The sequence below is a fragment of the Ochotona princeps genome, chromosome 2 (assembly GCF_030435755.1).
Source record: "Ochotona princeps isolate mOchPri1 chromosome 2, mOchPri1.hap1, whole genome shotgun sequence".
In the NCBI taxonomy this organism is placed as follows: Eukaryota; Metazoa; Chordata; class Mammalia; order Lagomorpha; family Ochotonidae; genus Ochotona; species Ochotona princeps.
Genome location: NC_080833.1, coordinates 12,695,349 through 12,708,418, shown reverse-complemented (window position 1 = coordinate 12,708,418; position 13,070 = coordinate 12,695,349). Strand labels below are relative to the sequence as shown.

Here is a 13,070-nt window from a genome sequence, read left to right as displayed (position 1 = left end):
TTTTTTTTTTTTTACTTTTTTTTCTGTTTTTTAAATTTATTTATTATTTTTAATTCATTAATTACACTGTATTATGTGACACAGTTTCATAGGTACTTTTATTCTCCCCACCCCTCCCCAAACCCTCCCACCATGGTGGATTCCTCCACCTTGTTGCATAACCACAGTTCAAGTTCAGTTGAGATCCCCTCATTGCAAGCATATACCAAACATAGAGTCCAGCATCTTATTGTCCAGTCAAGTTCAACGGCTTCTTAGGTATACCCTCTCTGGTCTGAAGACAGAGCCAGCAGAGTATCATCCCGATCAATTAAAAACTCCAACATACCATTAGCAAGAATTTACATCATTATGGAATTAATTGACATAGTAATGAGTAACCAATATGTTAAAAGTAAATGCGAGTTCTTAACCACCTTCTGTGACCACCTCATTGGCATTTCAATTTTAGTTTATACACAACATATAACATACATAACATAACATGTTATACATAACATCATATCATCTTAAATTAAGGCAAACATGTGGTATTTAACCTTTTGGGATTGGCTCATTTCCCTTAGCATTATGGTTTCCAGTTTGGCCCATTTGGCCACAAAGAACTGCATTTTGTTTTTTTTAATAGCTGAGTAGTATTCCATGGAGTAGATGAACCATAGCTTTCTTTTTTTTTTTTTTTTGTAAAGATTTATTCATTTTATTACAGCCAGATATACACAGAGGAGGAGAGACAGAGAGGAAGATCTTCCGTCCGATGATTCATGCCCCAAGTGAGCCGCAACGGGCCAATGTGCGCCGATCCGAAGTTGGGAACCTGGAACCTCTTCCAGGTCTCCCACGCGGGTGCAGTGTCCCAATGCATTGGGCCGTCCTCAACTGCCCTCCCAGGCCACAAGCAGGGAGCTGGATGGGAAGTGGAGCTGCTGGGATTAGAACCGGCGCCCATATGGGATCCCGGGGCATCCAAAGCGAGGACTTTAGCCGCTAGGCCACGCCGCCAGGCCCGAACCATAGCTTTCTTATCCAATCCTCTGCTGGTGGGCATTTTGGCTGCTTCCATGTTTTTGCAATTACTGATTGTACTGCTATGAACATAGGAGTGCCTGTTGGTTTCTCATAAAACAAGTGTTCTGGATATATTCCTAGAGTGCTATTGCTGGATCATACGGTATGTTGATTTTGAGTTGTTTTAATGTTCTCCATACTGATTTCCATAGAGGCTGTACCAGCCTGCAGCCCCACCAGCAGTGGAGTAGGGTTCCCTTATCCCCGCAACCTCGCCAGCAAGTGTTGTTGGTGCTTTTATTCATGTGTGCCAGTCTTACTGGCGTTAGGTGGTACCTCATTGATGTTTTAATTTGGATTTCCCTTATTGCCAGGGAACTTGAGCATTTTTTCATATGTTTATTTGCCATTTGGGTTTGTTCTTTTGTGAAGTGTTTGCCCATTTCCCGTGCCCATTTCTTGAGTGGCTTGTTTGTTTTGACATTTTGGTTGTTTTGTAGCTCTTTGTATATTCTGGAGATTAGCCCTCTATCACCTATGTAGTGCGCGAAGATCTTCTCCCATTCTGTGGGTTGCTTTTTTACTTTGTTGATTGTTTCCCTTGCTGTACAGAAGATTCTTAGTTTGATGAGGTCCCATTTGTTTATTCTGGTCTTGATTGCTATTGCCTTTGGTGTCCTTTTTAGGAAGTCGGGACCTACCCCTAGATCTTGCAGAGTATTTCCAACATTTTCTTCCAAAAGTTTGAAGGTTTCTGGATGTAGGTTTAGATCTGTTATCCATTTAGATTTGATCTTAGTGTATGGTGAGAGATGTGGGTCTATCTTTTGGTTTCTGCAGGCTATCAATCATTTCATTTTCCAAGGATTTTTTGAAGCACCCTCATATCAGTTTTAGGTGAACTTTAAATTGCTTCTCTATATAAGTCATGTTTTCAGAACAAAAGAAACTTTTTTTCTGAAGATTTATGTACTTTTACTTGAAAAGTCAGAGTTACAGAGAGAGAGAGAGAGGTCTTCCATCTACTAGTTTACTCCTCAGATGGCCCACTGGCTAGGCCTGGGCCATGTGGGTGGTGAGGGTCCAGGCGCTTGGGCCATCTGCTGCTGCCTTCCCCAGGGACATGTTGGCTGGCAGTCCTTGAATCCATGCTCCGATGTGGGATGGTGGCGTTGCTGACAAGGGCTTAACCCAAGGCAAAAAGTTGGATGGGAATAAATGTATGGGCCAAGTACAGTATGCAGTGTGGTTATTAGACTAGAAAACTATGATAGGAATCTGGGTGGGCCTCAGGATGGGGTGTCTTGCTCAGATCCCGACTCCAGCCACCATGTGCATGTGGTGAGCTGTCCCTGGGCGGGCCAGTGTGCTATTTGGCGCCAGGCTCTGCCTGCTGGCCGCCCGGCCAGAGGGCTCTGGGGTTTTGGTTCTTTGAATCGCTGCTTAGGTAGCTCCACTGTGCTTTTGGGATATGAGTCAATCCTAAAGATTCCCAATGACAGTAACTCTTCCTTTGAAGAACTTGTAATCACCTAACAATGCTGAGCACTGAACACCAGTTCATGCAAAAGCTAAGGCTCAGGGCTTGTCCACCAGGATATCCTATTATCTGACATGATGATGGAGCAGGAGACTGGTCACATTAGGCAGGGCCATAACATTAACTAGCACTCGAGAACCATATCCTGGGGTAGATTCTGTGCAGGATGTGTGGGCCACACCCTGTGGAAATTCTAGCCCCACTGGTTAGCTGAAGAGTTTGGGTGGTGATGGACTAAGCTAGGTGTGACCAAGGAGCCTGCCATCAATCACAGGAAAAGGAACCCACAGCAGTCTGGACTGGTCAAGGCAGCAGCACGAATGTGCATCCTCAATAGGGTGTGGGGTGGGCTGGGCTGCAACATTCACCAGCTCATACACAGCCAAATGGAAGGCCAGACTGCACCGGGCACTGGCCTAAAACCCAATGGCATGTTTGAGAACTGGGTCTGGGAGTGGATCAAGTGGAGGAACTTGGGAAACTCCCCTGGCAAGTCATAGCTCCCGTTGGTGAACATGTGGTCCAGACCTGGGAGTTGGACAAGCTGGGCAAAGTAGCTCCAACAGTTGGCTAATGTGTAAATTGGTAATGGAACAGAATGTACCGGGCAGGACTGAGCAAACCTTAGCCTACCAGCGAAACTAGAAGCCAGGATAGAGCACAGGTCATGCCAAGCTAGGCTCTTGCACCTACTGGTCTACGTGAGTCAAGGACGCTAAGCCACAATGTATAAGGCAGAGGCCAGGACAAGTGAGGGACTGAGCCAAGCTGAGTCAGAACAACCACTGGCATGCATGTGATCTATGGCTGGGAACAGGCCTGGTTGGGGAGCTAAGGGGACACCCTAATAGGGTTGAGGTTCCCACCAAGGAATGTGTGGGCTGGAATGGGGGCTGCGTTCTAACCAGGAAACAGTCATAGTCTCCCTTGGCACTAGTGTGGGCTGGGACTGGATGCACCAGGCCAGGCTAGACCCCAACACCGTCTGGTGTCCTGGAGGACCAGGGTAGATGTGGGACGGACTAGGCTAGGTCTCAACCCCTACTGAGCCATATGTGAGCCGTATGTGGGTATGGATGAGCCATGGCTGGGCTGAAACATCCAACAGCAAGAACCAGATTGGGTTGAAGGCCAGCCAAGAAAAGCCACTGTTCCTGCTAGGACAGGAGGTGAACTGAGTAGGGCTGGCTCATGGACCCCCTGGTATACGCAAAATCTGGCATTGGGAGGGGTTCTGATGGAGGAGCCTGGGCAACTCCTCTGGCAGGACACAGTCCCTGCGGGTAAACGCTAGAAGCATGATAGGAAACAGCCCAGAATAGGCCATGGAAAGTTTCCCACTGGCATACATTTGGCATGGGTCAGGGGCAGACCAGGCTGAATCAGTTCATGTCATCCACTGGCAAATCTGAACACCAGAACAGAGTGTGGGTCAAGCCAGGTTTGGTCGCGACAAAACCAGTGCACAGTGAGGTCTGTATTGGATGTGACTGCAGCACCCAACCAGCACACGTGAGAACCAGGAAGGGAGGGGCAGAGCCGGCAAGGGGACTAACGGGGTGGTCCCCTCGCCGGACAGCTAGTCCCACTGGAGAGCGTGGGCTGGGATGGGGACAGACCAGACTAAGCAGGGCTACAACACCTGTGTGCCTCATGTGGACTAGATCAGGGAAAAGCCAGGCTGGGCTGATTATTCCTACTGGTGCAAGCATTAATTAGAGTGGGTGGGTGTTGTTTGGGCTTAGCCGCAGCATCAGATGGCAGAAGCTGGCACTGGGGACTAATTCTGTCAAGTCAAACCACAGAACCACCCGAAGAGTGCATAAACCGGGATTGAAAGAGACCTGGGAGGGAAATAGTGGGCTCCTCCCTCTTGGGTTACTACTCCCGCGGGAGGGCATGAAAACTAGGACAGGGGCTGGAGTGGCTAGACAGAGAGGCACTCAACAATATCCGTGAGGGCTGAATAGTTGAGCTGGTTAGATGGAACTAAGCTTTAATACCCATTGACATGTATGAGAGCCAAATGGGATGGGGGACAGACTGGACTAGTGTGCTACACATACTGGCAAACCAGGGTAGGGGCGGGCCTGATGGGTGTTATTGTGGGTCGCTCTGACTAGGCTGCAGCTCCCACTGGTTTATGTGAGGGCCAAGTATGTGCTGGGCAGAAGCAGTCTGGACTGCAACACCCATTGGTTCCAGTGGAAGTTGGGGTTGAAAACAGAACCAACCCACCAATTGCAACCACCAGCTGATCATGGAGATGGACTGTGCTGGGCCCTGTGCTTGCTAGAACGTACAAGAATCTGGGAATACCTCAAAGTTTCTGTGGGGATCTCCCCAATCGAAATGGTGGTCCCAGAACCCTAGCCAAGAAAAGACAGAAGAAAGAACAAGTCAATCAACACCTCAGCTATATGTTGGCAGCGAAGTACTGGGCAAATGGAGACTCTATTATGGACTATGTCAATCAGTGGATTCTTCAACGACCTCATCGTGCTTGGAGTGGCGAGACTGGCAGCGATTCATAACTGGAGAACTATCAAAACCACTTAAGCAAGTATCTCAGAGCGTGTCCCACATCCGGGACTTGGGGTGGGCGGGAAACTGGGTGGGGCTTCTCCCTCAATATCCCCCTTTACCTCAGATACATGAAGGAAACAATATGGAAATAATAGTCTTACCCACTTTCCTATAGCCCTTGAACCTTTTTACCGTAATTAACTATGTAAAGATTGTCAAAAATATAATAAAAAAAAAAGATTAAAAAAACTATGCTAGGAATCTAAAGCAGAAGTGGTAGCCAAGTACTCTGGCTTTGGGCCCTCTGTCTCGCATCCCCTTCTCTGTCTCTTCCTTTCTTCTCCCCTCCCCTTCTGCTCCCTCCTCTCCCCTTTTCCCTGCCTCCCCTCCTCTCCCTCCTTCTGTCTCTGCTACTCTTCTCTTCTCCCATTCCCCTTCTGCAATTGGAAAAGAAGACCCCCAGCTATAGGCAACTGCCTAGGTTGCCTTGTACCTAGGTAAGTGTTCCATTGCTGGGAGAAAAGCAGCCAATAGCTGGCAGGCATTCTGGGCCTGGTTAATGCCAAATATGTGTTAACCATACCAGTGTGCCAGCATAGTTGCCTATTTTTTAAAAAAATATATGTGGGGAGTGTGGGGAACACCAGGCTGGGACATGCCACTCCAGCCCCCAGACAGGTGTGCTGCAGATTGCCCAGGGAAGGGGGATGTGCCAAAGTGGGAGTGGCCAAGGGCGTGTTTGATACAGGAGGAATGACTTCTGGGGACTTTCACAGACTGGGCCACTGCATTCGCAGGCAGGCAAGCAAACTGAGAGCATGGGGAAACCAGAGGGCATGTCTGAATCAAACCAAGATACCCATCCATGTGGGAGACCTGGTCTGGGCTAAGTAGCTTTGTCCACTGTCCGCCAATGTATGCAGAAGCTGGGACTCGGGGCATACCTGACTGGGCTAGGCCACAGTACCCACCTGTGTCAGGGCAGGGAGTAGACCACTTCAAGCTGGACTGCAGCAGCCAGCAGAACATGAAAGAACCATATTTGGGGGATACTGTATAGGTGATTTGTAGCCTCACCTCTGTAGGAGTGCAGCACCAGTTTAGCAGACAGCTGGGGCAGTGATGGGCCGAGCCAGATCGGACCACAAAACTTACCTGACAGGATCCCATCTGACACCGCAGAGCCAGATAAGCACATGCAGGGACTGAGGACAGAACATGCCAAGCAGGGTCTCAATATCCATAGGCACACATGAGAACCTGGGCTTGGTAATGGAATTTGGGGAAGTCTACTCTTAGGTTGCAGCTCCCACTGGGGAGTGCAAGAGCCAGGGCTGGGGGTGGGCCAGGCCAGCCTGGACTACAGCACTGTTGGCATGTGTGGGCTGGGTCAGGGGCCAGGCCAGGCTGGGCCAGGCCACAGCACCCACTGGCATGCATGAATGGGCCGCACTGGACTGAGTTAGGCTGCAACACCTGCCAGTGAGAGCTGTGACTGTAAGTGGGCCATGCCAGGTTGGTTTGAAGGAGTTGTTAGCACATGCAAGATCCAGGGCTGGAAATGGGCCTGGTAGGGGAACTTTGGGGACTCGGCTGCTAGGCTGCAGCTCCCTCTAGTGAGCATGAGAACTGGGATTATGGGCGGACCAGGCTGGACAAGGCTGCAACACCCATCAGCATATTTGTGGGCTGGTTCTGGGAGTGGATCAGACTGGGCTAGGCTCCAGCACTGCTGGTGCTCACAAGAGCCAGAATGTGTATGTGGGACAAGACAGGCTAGGCTATAGCACCTATTGGCTCACGTAAGAGCCAGGTTCAGAGGTGGGCCAGGCTATGCTAGGCTGTAGCATCCACTGGTGAGAGCTGGAGTGTGTGCGGGCCAGTCAGGCAAGCACCTGCAAGATCCTAAGCTGGGAGTGAGCTAGTTGGGGAGCTTTAAGAATTCCTCTTCTAGAACACAGCTCCCACTGGTGAGCACAAAAGCCGATGCTGGGGGCAGACCAGGCTGGTCAAGGTGGCAGCACCCATTGGCATATGTGTGGGCCGGGTCTGGGGGCAGGGCAGGTTGATCTAAGGTGTAGTGTCCATGGGTGTGCTTGAGAGCCAGATGGGATGTGGGACAGGACAGGTTAGGCCACAGCACATGCAAAAACTGGAGCTGGGGACAGCCTTGGTGGGTATTATTGGGTTACCCTGACTAGGCCATGGCATTTGCTGGTATGCATGAAGACAGGGCCTGTGGCAGGCTGGACTGAGCAGGCAGCTGCACCTACTACTATGTTCACTGGCTGGTGCAGGTGACAGACCACACCTGACCCTGCACTGGCTGGCTCACACAAGAGTCAAATCTGAGGTCACTGCAGGCTTGGTTTCTTGGGGACTTCCTCACTGGACCGCTGGACTGAGACCCTGGCCACAAGGAAAATCACAGGATGTGTGGTCTGACCTTAACTGCATATATCAGGACTAGACTATTAATGCTTGTGAGGTAGTCAGCATGCCCAGATGTGCACAGGGGACGTGACAGCCAGCTCATCTAGGCTAGCAGAGGAAACTGAGTGCCTTGTCAGAGAATGAAAAGCAGAGCAGGTTGGACAACTCTCCTGGCCAAGCTTTGCAGCAAGTGTCTGCTTCTGCGGATGCACTAAGGAGGCTTTGATCAGCCAGAAGACCTTGGAAAGACCTGTGCTACGAAGCCAACAAGGTTTCAGAACTGTCAAGACCAGTCAAGTAACACTTTCTAAACATTCTTCCCCACATCTGTATCTCTTAAGACATCATCAGCTGATCGTCCCTGAATGCTAATGTAGCTTGACAGCAAGGAGTGGCCCCCTCCCCTTTCCCCCTCTGCAAATACAGGAAAAAAAAACAGATCCCACCTACTTTCCTCCAAACCTCAACCCTCCCCTCCCTACCTGGAGACCCACATGGGAGTGTATCCCTTTCAACTATGTAAACAATATTCAAAAGAAACTTTAAACTTTAGGAAAAAAATTTTGAAGGAAAGAATGAAAAGAAGGAAGGGAGAGCAGAGGAGAAACTCTCCCTGGCTCCCCACTCCTCCCTCCCCCATCCTCCCCTTCCCTCCCTTGCACAGAGTACAGCATTCCCAAAGTCACAGATCTTGAGCAGGTGTCTGTGAACTGTTCTACCCCTCTGGGCCTCTGGGCCTGTGCGCACTCATTCCAGCTCTCATCAGTGGGAACTATAGCCCAGGTCAAGATGGAAAACCCTTCCACTGAGCTCTCCTTGTGGCCCTGCAAGTCATTCTTCCCTCCCGTAGGTAACCTCTCTCGTAACGTCTGTCACCGTATCAGTTTTACTTGTTTTTAAACCTCAGACAAATGGAATATTGCAGGCCACGCTCCTTCTTTGTATTATTTGGTCTGGGAGATTCATACATGTGGTAGTGGTTAGTCATTATTTTTAATTGCTGTATAATGTTCCATAGTATTAAATGGGACAGTTTTTCCAGTCTTCTGTGGTGGACACGTGGGTCATTTCCCCCTTGGGACTATGGTCATCCATTGGCACCCACAGGGGATGGGTCCCAGGACTCCCCGTTCTGCCCCAGTGGATACCAAAATCTGTAGACACTCATGACCCTTATAGAAAGTGTGGCAGTGTTTACACATTCTCCTGTATACTTTAAAAAAGGGGGGGTTATTTTTATTTTTATGATTAAGTGAGAGAGTGGGAAAGAGAAAGAAAAAGCTCTTCGACCTGCTGGTTCATTTCCCAAATGGCTATAGCAGCCATGACTGGGCCAGGCCAAAGCCAGGAGCCAGGAACTCCGTTCGGCTCTCCCACATGGGTGGCAGGGGCCCAAGTATTCAGGCCATCTTGCACTGTTTTCTCAGGCACATTATCAGGGAGCCGGGCAGAAAACAGAACACTCAGGACTCGAACGGGTGCTCAGATGTGGGATGCCAGACCTCCCCCACCCAAGCTGTGAGGTGTGGGTCACCTTCCCGAAGGTGGAGATGGCAATCCTTTGTTTGCCTCATGGTCAGTCGTTTGCGGCCTCTGGTTTTTGCCTGGTTTAAGTGATGCTCATACTGCCCTGAAAGTGTTTCTCACTGGGATGTTTTTCTTGCAGGACTGGGAATGGCCACAAGGGACAGGCTGCCTCGGGTCACTGAGCCAGAGGCACAGGGGGAGCCCCACGTGCCCACGGGCCGGGAGCTGACCGAGGCCAACCGCTTCGCCTACGCTGCGCTCTGCAGCATCTCCCTATCTCAGCTATTTCCAGAACCCGAGCAAAGGTGAGTCCTTGGGTCTCCCGGAGAACAGGTCAAGCTCCTGGCGATGACTGACAGTCCAGCCGTCTGCCAGGAGCCACAAGGCAGCATGGAGGAGCAAGAAGTGTCCTTGTCTTGTGAAGCTCTGAATCCCGGGATGGGCAGGACGTTCCCCTGCTCGGTTATCCACTCAGACCTTCACTAGTCACTTTTTGAGCACCTACCTCCTGTGTGCCAGGCGTGGTTGGCAGTGCCTGGAGGGCCTAAGTGAACCCTGAGTAAGGCAGATGCCTTCCCTTCCCTCAGTAGGACACAGTCTAGGACGGGGAAAGAATTCTGTTCATTCATGAACCGTGCCTTTGTTCAGCACCTGCTGTGTGCTGGGTGTAGTGCATGACCCTAGGAAGGAAACAGAAGCATGACCTGGTGGCTCCTGCCCTCAGGGCACTAGCATCCAGCTGTGCCCCCCCACCCCAGCTGTTTGTAGCAACAGACAGGTACATCTTTAAAAATACATCTTAAAAATTAAAAAAAAAAAAAAGAGCGGGAGGAAAATGCAGCTGACTTGGGAGTGGCTGCGATGTTGGGTAGGCCAGTGCGGGGGCTGCCTGTGCGTGCAGTGACTCAGATGGCAGTGGCACACAGGACAGAAGTCGTTGCTTGGGCAGGGAGCAGCAGGTCCAGGGACAGGAGGTGATGAGAAATCCTTGTACCTGCAGTGCTTTCAGGACCTGCTTCCCCCACCACACACACACACACACACACACACACACACACACACACACACACACACACACACCTCTGTAGGAGCAGCACAGGTCTTCCAGTGCCAAAACTACTCCATTTGGGTCATTAACTTCACATACCATCAGCTGAGTCAGAAGTGGAGCAGCTGGGACATGAATCCATGCTCTGATGTGGGGTGCCGGTGCTGCAAGCAGCAGCTTCACGCACTGCACCGCAATGCCAGTCCAGGGACGACCTTTGACCTCTGCAGCCCATCTGCAAGGTGCAGGAGGATGAATGGGATGTGTGGTGCTCCCGCTTACAGGTGAGCCGCTCCCAGTGATGCCTGACCGTGCAGTCCTGCAGGGGGCCAGCAGACCCAGCCCCCAGATTCCTAGAGACACCTGGACTTGAACCTGGCGCTGTCACCTCATCTCTCTGACTCTGGACTTATCTCCAGAATGAGGATAAAACAGTACCTCCTTCTCTCATGGGTTGGGGAGGGAACTGGATAAACCAGTGGACATGGGCACACGGATAGCGTGTCGCTGTGCACTGGTGATCTGTGTTGTCATCAGATTTTGTGATCCCAAGACCAGGCCAGTCCAAGGTGGTGCTCCTGACAGTGCTGCGCGGGCACTCGGCAGCCTGTTCACTCATTCATTCAGCTGTGGACAAAAGCTCAGCTGGTGACCTGGATACACTAGGTATTGGGCCACTCACAGGACAAATATTAACTTAGAAAGTCCTTCCAGCAACCTGGCAAACAGGTGCCATTACTGTCCTTGGCACCATCTCACAGAAAAACAGTCACAAGGAGTGATACAGCTTGTCCGGGATCCCGCAGCTGGTGGAGGGGCTGCAGTGTGAACCTGGGTCCAGGCCCTTGTACCCTGTGCTGCTGTTGTCAGCAGATGCTTGTCTTCATGCCAGACCTCCTCATGGCCAGCAGGGCTGGCCACACTGCCGCCCTTGACCCTGAGTCTTTTCTTAGTTCTGCTCGGTTCAGCTGTCCAGCCCCTCCCCTGTACACACCCACACACCCATGTGCCAGAGTAAAGTCACCCCAGTAAACTGTCCTAGGGTGAATGATGCTAACTGTGCCAGCATCAGCCAACATGACTGAAGGTCTGCCCATACTGGGCAGTTACCGAGTCATTTCGTTTCCACAGTTAACCTACAAGGCGGTTCATGCTGTGATCTGTGCCGACAGCTCAGGAAGATGGGTTCCAGAGAGCTGGGGCAGGGAGGACACAGCCAATGGCCCTATCTCCAGGCTGCTCACGGTCCACCACTGCCCATCCAAGTCATTTTGTACATAAAAACTCTAGCCGGGCATCTGCTACACAGCAAGCCAGCTCTGGGCACCTCCAGTGTGCTCATGTCTTGTCCTCATCTGGCTTCATCATGCTAAACTCTTAAACTTTGTTTTAAGATCAGGAGGCTGAGGTACAAAAAGATCAAATTGCTTTCCCAGGAGTAAAGGTGGGCCGCCAGCTGTCCATCACCCTGGACATCCACCTGGGCGATGGAGAGCCACCTGGCCCTAAGAGTCTTTCCCTTTCCTGGCCCAGGACTATGTGTGGTGGCACAGTGCCATGTCAACATCCTGTGTCAGAGCACTACTAGTTCAAGTCCCAGCTGCTCCATGGTTTTCTGTTTTCATTTTTGCTTTTTAAGATCATGTTTATTCGGGTTTTTTTGTTTTTTTTTTTTTAATTTATTTTATTTTTATTACAAAGTCAGATACACTGAGAGGAGGAGAGACAGAGAGGAAGTGGAGCTGCCGGGGTCGGAACCAGCGGCCACATGGGATCAAGGCGAGGACCTTAGCCACTAGGCCACGCCGCCGAGCCCAAGATCATGTTTATTTGAAAGGCAGAGTTACAGAGACAGGAAGGGACAGAAAGAAATATCTTCCCTTAACTGTTTTACTCCTAGGCCAAAGCCAGAATCCAGGAGTTTTTCCAGGTCTCCCACTTGGGGTGCCAGGAGCCCAAACACTTGAACCCTCTCTCACTGCTTTCCCAAGTGCATCAGCAGGAAGCTGGATCAGAAATGGAACAGCCGGGACTTTAACTGGCTCTCATATGGGATGCTGGTATTGTAGGTGGAAGCTTCTGAATCTCTAACACCAGCCACTGCTCCACTCCTGATACAGCACTCTGCTGATGTGCCTGAAAGGCAGTGGAGAGTAAGCCACGTCGTTGGGTCCCTGCACCCTCAAGGAGACCCAAATGGAGTTCCCAGTTTCTGGCTTTGGCCTGACCCAGCCCAGTGATGTCTGGGGAGTGATCCAACTAATGGAAGATTCTGTCTGTCTTGCTCTCTCTGTCACTCTGCCTTTCAGATAAACAAATAAATCTTTAAATCGACAAAGGTGACCCTCTTACCCCTGAAAGGTCATCCCGCTTTCAGAACCCCTGCAGCACCAGCCCAAGCTTCCTAGAGTCTGCATCGCGGCTCAGAGGTATTCCTGCCAACAAGTCCTGCTGACACCCTCCCTTCCACAGGCATTGGTCCAGGTCAGGGAAGCTTGCCAGCCTCCCAAGCATGAGTAGGTGGAGGCAGGAGATCTTCACTGTCCCGTCCATGACTTGTCTCAGAGGTCTTTGTACTTGGCGGGCAAGGTCTGAGGAACGGGACGGGTGGGCTTCCTGAGGTCACTGCTCCCTGCCCCTCACCACTGAGCTCCGCTTGTCGGTGGGAAGCCTCAGCCCACCGCTGCTGTCATCACATTCCCCTCAGGGTGCAACACCTGTGGCTGGGAGTGCTGAGCTGAGTGGGCCTTCTAGGTGCCAGCCTTTCCCCTAGCTGTGGTCCTCTCCTGCTTCTCTCTGCTATCCCACAGTCCCTGCACCTCCACCCAGCCCCCTCCAGCAGGCTCTGCAGCAGGAGCCTAAAAGACTCTGCCCCGCACCCCGGTGCCCATGCTCTTGCCTGTGTCTGGGCTCCCCAGAGTGGCCCCGCCTCCTCACCCCCCCCCCCCGCCGGGCTCCCGAAGGGCTCCATTCAAATGCTGCCCTAGA

The 13,070-nt window shown here is 51.2% G+C and overlaps 1 protein-coding gene across 2 annotated transcripts in view; it reads left to right on the top strand.

Annotated features, from left to right (window-relative positions):
- Nucleotides 1-13,070, top strand: part of TMCO4 (transmembrane and coiled-coil domains 4) — a 72,168-nt gene that overhangs the window by 3,032 nt on the left and 56,066 nt on the right. For both annotated transcript variants that reach the window (XM_058676125.1, XM_058676132.1), the window contains exon 2: nt 9,174-9,339. In XM_058676125.1, coding sequence (XP_058532108.1) covers nt 9,182-9,339 — 158 coding nt within the window. In that variant the 5' untranslated portion in view covers nt 9,174-9,181. The remainder of the gene's footprint in view (nt 1-9,173; nt 9,340-13,070) is intronic.